General features: G+C 38.0%; 1 protein-coding gene across 3 annotated transcripts in view; it reads left to right on the top strand.

Moving 5' to 3' along the window:
* Nucleotides 1-240: 240 nt before the first annotated feature.
* The window catches only part of Nacalpha (nascent polypeptide associated complex protein alpha subunit), a 74,835-nt gene continuing 59,958 nt past the window's right edge, over nt 241-15,117 (top strand). Inside the window, exon 1 of one of the 3 annotated variants that reach the window (XM_067147667.2) lies at nt 241-377. Coding sequence is in view for 1 of the 3 variants with exons in the window: in XM_067147665.2 (XP_067003766.1) it covers nt 691-704 (14 nt within the window). In the remaining 2 variants the exon portion in view is untranslated. Of the gene's footprint in view, nt 450-675; nt 705-15,117 lie in introns of those variants that run through there. The other 2 variants (XM_067147666.2, XM_067147665.2) reach the window with 2 other exon arrangements.

Raw genomic sequence — 15,117 nt, forward strand, 5'->3', positions numbered from 1 at the left:
CATGCCGTTCTTTCCTCATTTACTTCTTCTAAAGCTTCACTAACCTCTTGCATTAATATGTTTGCAAAATTCTTTAAACACTTCCTTACTATGTGCTTACGTCTTGACATGTTGCTACTACTCTACTCTACTGTATGACTCTACTCCCGTACGAACGACACGAGTGTCATCTCTACCAGATAGTGGTAGAGTAACGTAGCTACTCTATTTTCTACTCTACTCGCCTTGCTACTCTACCCGTGTAATCCAGCCCATAGAGATTGAGACGGCGGTGGTTTTAACATAACTTTTCTTTCTGCAGAAAGGACAGTTGGTGTCACTGTACAATTATCACCGCCTGGCGCCTTTTCTTTCATACGCCATTTGTTCATAACTGGGTTAGTATGAAAGTGTGTGTATGATTATATTTCAAAATATCCTGATCATCCGTGTGTTTTAATATATTATAGGTAATGCAACAGTTTATTTCGCTTTTACTTTGGAATTCTGGTCAGCATACGTGTTCAACCCGTTTGCAGTTTCAGTGAAATAGGTGGTTATTCGTGTCGCGAGTGTGGATGCGGCATTTGTCTACAGTCATGATCGATTTCTGCCGAACTCACGTTGAACTTTAAAACATTTCAATCTATAGACTTCTCATACCGGCTAATTCATAGTGACTGAGAATAGTCTATTGAAGAATTGCCAGAAATGCCACTGCCGAAGTATGGAATTTCAACTTATTTGCATCTAGATATTGTGCTGTACTTGACAATACCGCGAAGTTTTGATGCAAACAATTTAGTTTAAACAATTATTCTTCGTAGGATTTTCTTTTGGTTTCTTTTAGACACGAGTCATGTGTTACTCCTTTTGCGTATGGTTTGTAAACTTTCGTTTTTGTTTCATGTGATTGGTGTCAAGCTGTGTGCACAGTGCAACTCATGTTTGTTTAGCTCGGAACAACCGCAGGAGTTACACCTAGCCTTTATTGCGGAACATGTACTGTAAAACAACTTTTGTCAGTTTTTCACATGAACCGCGGGGCTATTCTTTATTCATATCTAGACTTACTATTTCTATGAAATTGTTGAGGAGGGTGGTGGGGTCAGCAGACAGATTCTTCCTTTATGATTGCCCACTCCTAGAAGTATTCATACATATACAGTCTTACTAATTTAAAGAAATCCTGCAGTTGTTTAACACTTGTATAGTTATAATATTGAATAAACCCCGTATAGGTAAACATTGCAATTTTTTCTTATTAATAAACTTGGTATACACATTTTATTACTGTACTAAACATATACACTGCTGTTCACTGACGTATTTAATCACATTCACTCCCTATATGATCGCTTTTGCTGGTTATCTAGGAGCCTTTTGAGAAGCCACGTGGTAACCATCCACTTTCTCAATAAACTTTAATTTTTCATCATTGGTAAACTTTCTAGCTTTCTTCTCCAATCCTGCAAACCACTAGTCTTATGTGTAAGTACAGTAGGCCTAATTCACATATGAATGTAAAATTAAGCGCCAACAGTTCGGTTATATATATAAGTACAGTTGGCGTAATTACGTTGTTACACAATTCACTTACCAACGAAAATAAAGCACCAACCATCAGCCAAGGTACTGTTGAGTTAATCAAAGATCCACAGCAAAGACTGGCTTGGGACTGATGCTATCTGTAGCCAAACTAACTAGAATGCAATCCCTTGTAGCTGTAGGCCAACGCTAGTGCACTATGTAGTCCAGGTAGTCTGCGACCGTCAAATTATGTTGTCTACCAAATCCTTACCCTGGCTAACTCTCACTGGTGCATCATGCACGCAATGTGGCCCGGAATGCTAATTTAAATTCCTTATGGTGGGAGTTGTTGCGGACATACTACAGAGTGATATAAATGTACTGTCCAGATATCTTAGCATGTATTTAATGGGACATGAACTGGGACCTATGAAATAATGATGTAATAAGCAGGGAAACTTGCTAGATAGAATGTCCTAACCTGTTTGAACTGTAAATGACTGAAATGATGGTGGATAAGCTTCAAGATCTCCTTTCTAGGAGGAATGTGTCTTAGTAATGAAACTCGCGATTTGGGTTTCATGTACTGTTCTTTTCCTTAAAGAACAGTGAGTACCCGGAATTAATATCCTGTTTTACTGATTTCTGTAAACTATGTATGGTGTTGGTTCGCCAGTTTTGGCGTTTCTACCTGACAAAATCTTGACCGACCAATAATTGATTCCACTTTTATATTTATTGCATCCTGTCATTGTCACGAACAGTGGTTTCAATGGCAAAGTCAGTCAATTAGTAATTCTGTTGCGTGTAATCGAACCTAACCTGACCCTGTAACTATCAGTGGTTTTCAGTGGATCACAGCCTAACCTGTCACCATCAGTAGCGTTCAGTGGATCTCAACTTAACCTGTCACTGCCAGTGGTTTCTGGTGGATCACAACCTAACCTGTCTCTGTCAGTGGTTTTTGGTGGATTACGGTGGTCTTTTCACTAGCCAGTACTGACATAAATGTGCTATCCAGATTTCTGTAGCATGTATTTAATGGGACATGACCTGGGACTTAGGATTAATGACGTAATAACCAGGGAAACTTGCTAACGGCCTAGTTCCCCCAGACCAATGGTTTGGTCGCTAGCCAGACTTACCTCATGTTGTCATGTTCTTGTCACTAACCTTGGTCATGGTTTTGTTACGTTGTGTTAGCCGCATTGTAAACCTCTCTTTTACAAACGTTTACCCAATATAATGGCCCAATGATTTGCTACGCTTGATCTACTGTATATTATATTTGTACGTTAAACAGCCAAAACATACCAGGTCGTCAAATCTCCTTTCAAATTATCCGCCATTACTGTAAATCTCAATCTTCCAATGACGTCGCACAGACGCACGGCTCACAGCCATGGAGCCTGCGCCGGTAGATTCTAGATTTATACCTTAATTACTGAAAAAAGTGCAATTTACTGACTGTTTAGTTGATTACGCCACTGATATTGGAGAACACGATGCTGACCACCACATGAGCAACACTGTTTGGTTATTGCTAAATATGTTTGTCTTGTTTGTGCTTTGGCTTGAACTGAAGTTTGGAGCAATTTCTTTGCAATATTAGGTGAACACAACTGCAACGTTTGGCATTTTCTGTCTTGGAACTGATTAACTCTTTAAGCATGACATCTTGCTTGTTGAGAAAATTAGTTTTCTAACTCCAGTCTGAGTTTTACATTTGACAATAGTAGTTTGTGTAGGATGGCATCAAGAACGTTTACTTCATCATTCGGGATGCACAGAGCATCTAAATTTCCTTGGAATTTCTGTGTTAAATGGTGTGGTGTAGTTCTGGTCCAGTGATGCGCAGCTTATTTATGAGTTCAAGGGTGCGCTTCACGTGCTTGATGCGATCAGCTTAAGAGTGGTGAGACGACCCTGAAGTAATTTATGCATTATAGTGAAGTTGGCTCTGGTCACGATGTGTTTCATAGTGTCCTTCGCCTCACCTTTCATGTAAACATAACATTTTGTATTGAAAAGGTGGACCGTTTTAAGTTTTTCCTATCATCCTTCACCTTTCATGGACGATGTGAGATAATGAAATCTTTCAATTCAAGTTTGGCCATATTTAGTGATTAGATTTTCAAAAGTGTCCTTCAAATGTAGCCAGGTTATTAGGTCTCCATCGAAATTTGGTATTTATTTTTGGAAGCCTGGCATTCTTCTTCGTTACCTATTCAATTCCATTTATACAGGGTGAACAACATAAAGTGGAACCAGTCCCACAGCCTGGCAGTGCACCATGCACACGGAAGGTGCGTGCCTGACAGGAAGTCCACAGCAAATACATTGTCACGTAAGCTGTTTCAAACAACCAACACAAAAAATAAAAGTACTCGCATATATCGCGCCAGGAGATGTTGAAACTGCCTCCCTTCATTGTTCAAGCATTTCTGGCATTTGCTTAGGAAATTGTTCCATTACCCTCTGCAGTTCCCGTTGAGAAATTGCAGCAATTTCTTGACAAATGTTATTTTGAAGTTTAACTAAAGTGTGTGGATTTGTTTTGTACACTTCCTCTTTCAATGCCCCCCACAGATAAAAATCGCAGGGGGTTAAATCGGGAGACCAAGCAGCCAATATGTTGTTAGTGATGACACTATCTCAAACACTGCATGGATTTCCTGTAAGGAGAAGTGGGCTGTATGTGCCATCGCAGAATCTTGCTGGAAAAATGACACACTTCTTTCCCTCTCAGTTAATTCTCCAAGAAACGACTGCAAAATGGTTTGCACATGCCTATCACTATTGATAGTTTCCAAATAAAAATATTGGGCTTATTCTCTCGCTGCTAATAGTGCACCACGCTCCTATTTTGCATACCTGCCAACCCTTCCGATTTTCCGATTTATTTTTAATTCTTCCGATTTTTGACCAATATAACCTCCAGTACGTTCAATACTCTTCCCCTAGGATAAAGGATAAATTCTTATATGCTTGTGTAATTTACCCAGCCTCATTTTCAAGCTTATTTATTTTATGTTTTATTTCGAGAGTGTATCGTCCGTCGCCTCCCTGTATCTTGTTTTCTGCTCACTACAGCAGCATGTGTGCTTTACGGCTGGGGATTCGGGACAGCGATTGTCCTACAAGCAAGAGAGGCTAGCGACTCAGTTAATCGGGACGAAAGAATGAGTTCCTTATTGTGTGGGCACGGCCTTGAGTACTTCCAGCACTGTATTTCGTAACCGGGCGGCTCACTCACTCAGGAATTCCCGCGCACAGGATGGAGCGTTTCCGCTTTACTCTGCTCACCCAGTATTAACTACTGCATTTATGAAGGTTATAATTTTTTCCTCCAGTAAGTTGTAAAGGTCTTCAAAGTCTTTTCTATACACATCATGTCCATCTCCGTCGTTAATTTCTAATTCTCTCTATGTGGTGTTTAATTCTTCGTAGAGAAATCTCAACCTTTTCAATTTCACTTCTATTAGTTGTCTGACTGGAGTTTGGAGATTGTGACTGGTGATTGAGGAGGTGATTGCAGTTCGTTGTCTTCGTATATTCATATGCATCAAGAATACGTTTGGTATTTTATAAAACTAACATGGGCAGGTGCTCTCTTCCGCAGTTGGTTGACATCCGTGACCAATTGGGAGAAGAATTTTGTTTGTTTTCATCCATTCATATGTAGTATGAGCGTGAATCCTGGACTCGGTAACATGGTTACGGTCTGGTAAATGCCTCAGAAGGCTAAGATGTAACAAGTTTGTAATATTAAAAAAAAAATTTTTATATTATCTAAAAACCAAACTGCATATATTATGATTACAATAAATGAATGCTCTCTCACCAGTTGATGTTCGTCTGTGACTATGAGAGAAGAGTATTCTGTTCATTCATTTACTAAATAGACTGGTAGGCTATTGCGATTTTTGGCCTGAGTGATTTTGTCAGTTCCTCGTTATTATGGCAAAGAAATATGACGTTACATTTAAAATTGTGTAGTAAGATCATTTTTCTTATATAACTGAATCTAGAAGAAGCTCAACATATGCATTTTGTAGCATTTGTAAGTGTGATTTCAGTATCTGGCATGGGAGGGGGAGGGCAACATTTCAAAACGTGCTACCAAAGAAACATAAAAGCAATGCCCAGTATGTAAAAAAAAAAACAAGAAGAAACCTAATTTCAAGTGTAAGGAGGAAGACACTGACCGTCTTACTAATAAAAAGTCCTTGTACAATTGTTTAACCCTTGTTTAGTTAAACAGTGAATAAATCCTTTATAGGCCTAAGCGTTTTACATTTTTCTTACTAATAAACGAGGTATACGCATTGTATTACTATACGGTACCGCACGTATACACTCGTTCCAAGGCGTAGGAATCTCTTCCTGCAGTTCACTGATGTATTTCGCACGTTCACCGCCTTTATGATCGCTTCTGCTGGTTATCTAGAGCAAAACTTTCCGGAAAGTCGCACAGTAGCACGGCATATCGAAAAGGCAGTGGCAACACTAAGTGAGACAGCTGGAAATTGGCTTATACTGAGATCAACATTTCTTCAGCTTGCTTGTGTAATGAACGCAAAAAAAAAAGAAATGGAAAGGCTTAAGAAAAGATCAATAGCTCCTAACTGGGATAGTACGGAAAACGCAAGCAATTGTAATTGAATCGGCGAGTTGAAAAGGGTACAAATTCCAAAATCCTTACTTTTCAGGAGAAAGGAAAACCTTTTTTGTAGCTAAACGAAAGGTTTGATCAAAAAAGTTTCTATTAGGCATTTATACATCATATTTCTGCGTATTCAACTACAAAGTATGGAAATCATATTACGTATGGTTTTCAAGTTATGTCATTTTTTATCTCGAGGAATATGTCCAATTTTATAGGTACTCAAATTTGAGAAAGATCTTTGTAGGGGCAGATAATGTATAATAAAATCGCAATTTCAAAAGTCTATTAAGCAGTAACACATTATTACACAAAAATACGCCCAACCATAATTTCTTTTATAGTTATTCATTGCCATTCCGTCTCTTTAAAGTATTTTACTTACGAAGATGTCTAGCCTCCATAACCTCTGAATGGTGTATGTCTTCTGATGTTTAAAATATCGTGAAGATCGTCAACGTTATCGTCCATTCTTTCAATGTGTGTTCAATGTTAAATGGATAAGTCGAATATTTCACTACTTAGACAATAAATACCACGAAAATAAACTGCTCACTCGTTTCTTTTTCCGCTACTCACTGTTATATAACGCTTATACAAGGGTCCTGTTCTGTATAAGCAATTCAATGAATAACTATAACAGATGTATACACAGGAGGCTTATACAAGGTTTATTAGTAACGAATTTCACATAAACAGTGTATAAACCTTGTATAAAAGTTATACACCGTTTATTAGTAAGACGGTGAGAGTATAACACGTGCAGAAGTATATTTCATGTTGTTCCTTATTGAATGTAACCTGCCTGTTAATTGTTCTGATTATGTCAGTCCTTTATTTAGGAAGATGTTCCCAGACTCAAAAATTGCCAAGAAATATGGCTCTGCCAAAACTAAAACCTTGGCCGTCTGTGCAGACATGTGCAATGAAGAAAAAGTGAAGGTTATTGCTTGACTAAAAAGTGGTGTATTTTCAGTTGTATTGGACTGTAGTAACCAAGTGATTCAGAATTGTGTCCTATTGTGGATACTTTTTTCAACCCACTTCAACAAATTCAGTGTCAGTTGCGAATAGTAAAGGAAACGCCCTGTTTCGTCTCCAGTTATCCGGTTGAGAAACATCGGATCATCGTCAGCACTACTGATGAGGTCACCACAAATCGTCATGCGATCATCACGTTGGTCTTCGACAGGATTCGTGGCACACTGTGCTGGGTAACAAGACATTTTGAGGTCATCCGTCAGAATTTTGTGGCATGTACCATGGCTGACCCCTATTGCTGCTGCAAGATAGTTTACTGATTGGGAGCGGTTAGCACGCACCAACGTTGCAACTTCTTGGATCTTGCGTTCCGTTCAAACTGTTTGTGGCCGACCAGTAGGCACATCATCTTCCAAACTGTCCTGTCCCTGCACAAAATGTTGGTGCCACCTAAACACAACACTGAGATTCAATGCGTCCTCACCATAAACCTGCTGCATCATTTCAAACATTTCGGCAGCAGTTTTGCTTAATTTGTGGCAGAATTTGATGTTTGCCCGAATTCAATTTTCCATGCCTTACAAAGTTCCTACCCACATTTTCTACCTCCAGTAACCCACCCACCCTAAACTACCCGTCCTTTGTTTCCCTATCTTATCCTTTCCCATCATCTTTTAACTTCAAATCTTTTTAATCTTCTCTTATCCACTAATCCTCTGCCTTCATTAACTTATCCTATCTTTTTCTTTTCACCTCTCCTCTAAAAAAAAACCCACTTTCCGAATTGAACTGTATACCAATGTACTTTAGTGCCACCTGCATTTTGGGTCTTCACATTCAAATTTAAACTCATGCCTTGTGCTGACTTTGACTTCTTCAATTACGACCTGAATTTTTATCTTCAAGAAATAGCGTACTGTGCAGATATGCTTTTCATTTGTTTCCGGTATTTCGCTTTATACCATTTTTCTCTTCACTGTTCTAAAATACAAGATCCTAGTTACATATTTCAATTATATTGAATTGTATTATATGTATATTTTTGCGACCTAAGCAAATACTGGATCATTAAGCTATTCATCAAGTTCCATCGGCATTTGAAAGCACAGTGCCTGGCATTGAATATGTCTCGCTGATCTTCGGCAGGTGGCAATTTACTTCAATTGAGCTACTCGTCTTCGGCTTCTGCACGATTTTGGATCTTCATATTTGTTGGATTGTGTTGTGACTTCGCGCCTGATAGTGTATGCAAGGTGGCTCATTTAACTGTTCTCCGCTTCTCGTAAACATTGAAACAATGCCGAACTTTGCGTGTGCTATGCTGCTGTTCAGAAGATTGCGCCTTGCTTCTTTTAAGTGACATACCTTTTACTTCTTCTGAATTTTACAGTGCCTGTCCCCGTTGTTTTATATTGCCTCTTCAACTGTTTTTGTGGGGACTTGATCTTTAATTTCTTTCTTACCTATGCATTGTTTTTTGAGTTTTATTTGGCTGATGATGATCCGGATTGGGGGTCGAAACCGGTACCGCTTCCGCTTATAATTAAATAGGAATGTAACACTACATTTCGTATTTATTTGTATTGAATAAGTTGAACTACCTTATTTATTATTTCAATTTAATTGTGATACATTTCAATACAGAACATTATGAAATTTTTATCTTTAAAGGTCCGACTGGCGCATTCAAATCACTATAACAACGGCCGTATGTTTGCTTCCAGTGCATGCACTCAACTGTCTCCTGCAGGGATGAGAGACTGACTGACATGGTACCATACGCCACCTATGCGCTATAGTGCACCACAGCGCTATAATGCAGTCAGTCTCAGAATTTAATTACTGTACTACGTATATGTATATACGGTATTTGTAGTAACTTCTTAGCCTGTTGTGTATGCGTTATGTTGGTACGAAAAATCCAATTTTTTTTCACATAACTGATACATGAACGACACCGTGCCTCTCTCCTGTAGAATGAATAATCAACAATATTGCCATTATAATTAATCTGTCCTTTGTCATGAAAATGATTACACATTTAAGTATATGTGGCACTTCTGAAAATGTCCATTTTCTGTCTGAGTCAGCTGGATCGGAAATATAACAGTTCAGATTCGTTACCAGATATTCCTAAGCATTTCCACAACTTTTTATTCGACTGCCTACCATCCAATGTGAAACCAATGATTTGGACACCTACTTGCTCTAATTGTATGATGACTTGAATGAGAATGTTTGCAATTATATTACCAGGGGTGGCGTTACAGTTTGCATATAACGCTATGGGTTGTATCCAGTTATACAGAAATGGAACAAACATAAAAACTAGAGCATGATTTGCCAACTGACCCTTGCTTTTATCTTCAGTAAATTTCCCCAAATCAACAAAACCATTCACTTGCAACGATTCAGAGTTAAAGCGAATTTCTTCTCCTAACTTTACCTCGTCTAATATCAACATCCCTAAGCGTTCATGTTCCTCCTTTCCATTTAAAAAATCTGCTGTGGCATTTATGGGGTACAAACATTTTAGGCCCTTCACCAAATTTCTCAAGTGGGATTCAGAAGGCAAAGGCAGGAAGTCATAATTTAAACAGTGCCGATAACCCTTGGGAGACTTTATTTTTATTTTATTTTTAAAAGAATTGCATCAAGAAGAAATTCATCACTATATCTCATTCCTTTTTTTATTTTTTGTTTGACATTTCTTTAACATTGTATCGACTTTATTCTGTTTTTTGCTGAGAGAACTGAATTGTTTTGACTAAGTGAAATTTCTCTTTGATTTTATATCAGAAATGTCTTCTTCAAGCAAATGTATCATAGCTTCAGCGGCATTGAGTTGATACTGCGTTCTAATGAAATTACGTTTCTGATTCTTCAATCTCCTCTTTAATAGCGCAATTGTTTTCGTAGCATCTGCAACATTAGAGCTATCTTCAACTGCTGAGCATACAGGTTGATCACTATCACTGATATTTACGATCTGTTCAGGGCTTTTATTAGAGAGATCTCGTCGTGTGGATTGCCTGTTCGTGGGGGAGTTGTTTCTTAACTGCCTTAGAAATATACTTGGGTAGATAGGAAACGTGAGGAAATGCTTCTGGTTTTAATTTCCAGCGCTGTCTTGGTATCTCTACTCTTTCACCATTCACCGTAAATGAGCCTACTTTTACTGGAAAGTCATCGCAGAAATGAATGTCGCACACAAAACAGTCGTGAGTTAATTTTCTGTCTTTTTTATGGATAGCCTTCTCCCATTTCAGTAAAACCCCACTCTCTTTAGGGGGCCTAAAGAAATGTCTACCTGAAGACAATTGGTCATATCCAGATCTGCAGCCAGGTACAAAACACAAGGGCATGATATGGTAGTTTCCTCCCATACTGACATACATTGCCTTATAGCACAATAGCGACAAAGACCGGGGTATTTAAAACATAACACTTCTCACACCACTCAATCGTGAATACACTAATAATGCAAACTGTTGAAACATCTCTGACAGCGACAGTAATGAGCAATAAAAATTACAACAGCTGAAGGCGAATATACCACGGGCTAATGGCAAAGGGTCTCTGTTGACATCACAATCGCCTGTGCTGCCACCAAGCGGGTGTCCCATCAACCTCTTGAGCTCTCTTACGGGCGAACAGAGATGATGTCGCACTTCCTCCTCGATACACTATGGTTGTACCATACTGACTATAAGAATGGTATTTAAGATTCGGAAGAAAACTAAATGCCCATAATATCAAAAGCTCATAAAATTGATCAACAATAACATTACGTTGACTAGGGTTGCTCTTTGTCTGTTATGCTGCCACTCATCTCCAATAGATGGGATTACTGCTGCGTACTTAGTATAACAGCCTGCCTGAATATTGGCGGGAAATAGCCGGGAAGTTAAATAACTTTCTTCTCTAGGATGCCATTCCTCTAGTTCATACTTTTTCTGATACTGCTGGTACGTAACGCTGGTTCATCATAGTATTCCAGCTATTCGATCCCTACTGTGATGCGTTGATTGGATTGATCAATGTGCACAATTAACGGAATAATAGCAGAGGCTCACTTATGACCTGGTCTAGAATTACAATTTTGGCCTATTCCAAATTATAAGACCACTATTCATGAAAAAATTCAAAATTCAACCCTGAAATGAGCTGTCTCTTAACAAAAGCTTCTTGCTCTTCACTTTTATTAAATTCTACATTCATTTTATTCCAAATTAGCTGCGAAGAGGGGGTTTCTCCTCTGGCTTGGAGGTAAAAAGTTTGCCTCCAAGTGTGATAGATTTTCCCCTGCCAGTGTAGTTAATTGAGATTTTCCAACTCATCGGGTACTCATAGGAAACTGATTAGTAAAAGGGCATAGTTTTTGCCCTGGGACTCCCCCCCCCCCAAAAAAAAAAGACGAAGAGTGTTCATGGCTGTCTGCGGTCTGGTCTTTACAGCTCTGGAACTTTGGACTGTTAGATCGGTAGCGTAGTACTGTTCGTTAAAAGTGAGAACGTGTGGTTTTGCATTTGATAGAGTATTTAATATGAATACATTGCTTTTACTTGCGCCATTCCTACTGACGTCATTGGAATGACCTATGTTCATTTCAGTTGGGAAAACCACTAAGATAGCCTTTCTGAGGATGTAAACAGGCAGGTGGAGAGTGTCTGCCATTATAATGGAATTCCCCAACGATTATAACTGATGGTAGGCAAGTGGGCCTACCATTACAATGAAAATTCCCTAACCCAGTCTTAACATAAAAAAAGGACATTGGGTGACTTCCCCGTCATGTTTCTAGGGTAACGTTAAGAGCCAAGCAATTTATTACAATCTTACGTGTACACTACCCAACCTAGAATTCCGTATACAATGTCAAATTCCGTAGCGAAGCACGGGTACATCAGCTAGTAACTTTTGTCAAAGTTCAGGCAAGAAATTAATTCCAGTTTTGTGCGCTCCTGAACATAGAATGCACTGACGTTTGCAGCATGTTGTTTATTATGCATGAAGTCTTCTGATCCGCACCATGTTTTATTTCTAATCTCTCTTGTAAATGTTTAACAAATTTTTTATCATGTTATTGATTATTTGCGAAAGAGAGGCTATGAATCCAACATGGCACGATGTCACAAGACTGCCAACTTACATCCTGCTAGTGACAACACCATTGGTTTGAGGGTGTAAGTCCTCAGGTTTGAATTGTGAAGCGGCCGGCGGGCCTCTAGTTTCCCCCTCTAACAGCAGTACATTTTTCATTCAAGAGAGGACAAAACTTGAATTAATGAAGATGTCACTGATACAGTAACATGCCAGTTTCAAATTTCACGGTTTCATTAATTTCACAGACTGTGGCAGCCCTGTACAGAGGCGGGATTAAGAGTAGTAGTGGGGCGTAAAATCAATATTATTATTATTAACAAACATATACATTAATTTAACACTTTACCCTCGGCTACTGACATGGAGTCTCACAGGCTCCAGTAGATGCTGTGGCGTTGGCTTCCGTTCAGACCTTTCTCTTTACATCCTTGTTCTTCCTGGTACCTCCATTATCTTGAGCAATAATAATAATAATAACTTAAATGTTTCCACCTTTTCAATACAATATATTCACAAGATTACAAAATCATACGGTACTAGTTTCGACCCATCTAGGGGTCATCATCAGCCGTATTGGAGCAAAGATCATTTGTGGCGAAATCCTAAGACAATATTATTTTAAAGAATAACAAGTGAAATGAGATGTTATGGTAATAGTTAATAATACAAGGAATATACATAATAAGAGGTTTTTAACAAAGAATAAAGTATAAATGGGGTGTTGTAAAAATTATAATCATGGAAATCAGTAAGTTCTTGTATTGAAATGAAATATGGCTTAGGAAGAGGGCTTAAGGTGGGGCTGAAGGGTGCGGGAGAAAGTGTAATTGTCTTGGAAAAGTACCTTTGATTAAATTTAGGATTGAGTTTAGGTTGGCTGCATTATTGTTTCTGAGGAAAGTGATAAATAGATCGAAGAGTATGTTGGGTTTCTCTGAGATTTCATTGAGATTGTGACTGGCATTAAAGTATTGGTCTAGGTGTATGTAGTAATTTTCCATTATGTTCAGTAAAGGGCCCTTGTTTGCTAATACGAGGATGTCCATGTCCAATATTGAACAAGACATGGACATCCTCGTATTAGCAAACAAGGGCCCTTTACTCAACATAATGGAAAATTACTACATACACCTAGAGCAATACTTTAATGCCAGTCACAATCTCAATGAAATCTCAGAGAAACCCAACATACTCTTCGATCTATTTATCACTTTCCTCAGAAACAATAATGCAGCCAACCTAAACTCAATCCTAAATTTAATCAAAGGTACTTTTCCAAGACAATTACACTTTCTCCCGCACCCTTCAGCCCCACCTTAAGCCCTCTTCCTAAGCCATATTTCATTTCAATACAAGAACTTACTGATTTCCATGATTATAATTTTTACAACACCCCATTTATACTTTATTCTTTGTTAAAAACCTCTTATTATGTATATTCCTTGTATTATTAACTATTACCATAACATCTCATTTCACTTGTTATTCTTTAAAATAATATTGTCTTAGGATTTCGCCACAAATGATCTTTGCTCCAATACGGCTGATGATGACCCCTAGATGGGTCGAAACTAGTACCGTATAATTTTGTAATCTTGTGAATATATTGTATTGAAAAGGTGGAAACATTTAAGTTATTATTATTATTACTTATATATTGTTCAATACGGACCAAAAACATGAAATTCATAACCATCAATTATCTTGAGCAGTCACACAGATCATTATTATTTTACCATTTCGAGATATTACATTGTCAGTGGTGTTTAATATTGGTAGATTTTGCACAAAATTGACGGTTATGTCAAAGGGACACATTTGGAGAATTCGAATATTGGTCGATACTTTAATAGTGTCATGAATGTTTAAATTATATAAATGATGTTAATGAGGTAGAATCAATTATTTATAGATGGATTAAGTCCAAAGTATTTTGTTGTTTTGTACCACTGAAGAAGAGAGCTCTCAAAACGTGCAGTTGATAGTAAAATAAATTGTTAAGTATTGACAGGGTGGAATGTAAGATTTACCAAAGAGCTAGTATTTTTATCAACTATTTAACTGTTTAAAATTTAAGTGATCTTAATATAAAATAAGTGTTTTACTGTAGCCTACTTGAAAATGGTCCAGCCTCTTTGCTGAATGGTCATTGCAGTGACTTTCTCTTCTAGGGCCGTGGGTTCTATTCCTGATAGGGTATTTTAGCCATGTTTGGGTACTTCTTCCAACTTGGTGGCAAGATAGTTGCGATAGTCTTTATACATATCCTCTACCAACCACTGCAGAAACATGCAATACTGAATATATCCCTTTGCATAGGATCGGCATCAGGAAGGGTATTCAACCATAAAACTGGGCTTAATCTGCATTACTACCAGGCCTAGATAATAAGTAAGAGCTAAGAAAGAACTCTATTTCAAAGTGCCAGTTTATTATTGATCTCAATTCTGTGAAGACGGAATGAATCTATAAGCCTACTGAACCTTTTAAACAACTTGCTCTTCAGTTACTCAGCAGTTGACTGCTATGTATGTTTCAAGGTTTTCTGGTGTAAATTTGTCTCATTTCAGTCAGGATATTCCTAAATTGAGGGAATATCCTCTCAACTTCAAAGGATGTGGTCAGACTATACTCCCAAGTGACGGACTAGATACATCGGAGCAAAAAACTTAAAGTAATGTTTTAGGCATGAATGTGCAAAATTGGCATTAACAGTCAAAATAGGCTTTTATAGGCACTGACAAATGCCTTTTATTCATCATATGATAATTTGACCTAAAATGGACTTTTTAACTTCCTCTGTGTTTTTAGCAGTTACAGGAACAAATTGGCATTTTAGGAAATATCCTCAGTGT

The sequence above is a fragment of the Anabrus simplex genome, chromosome 5, assembly GCF_040414725.1.
Source record: "Anabrus simplex isolate iqAnaSimp1 chromosome 5, ASM4041472v1, whole genome shotgun sequence".
NCBI lineage: Eukaryota > Metazoa > Arthropoda > Insecta > Orthoptera > Tettigoniidae > Anabrus > Anabrus simplex.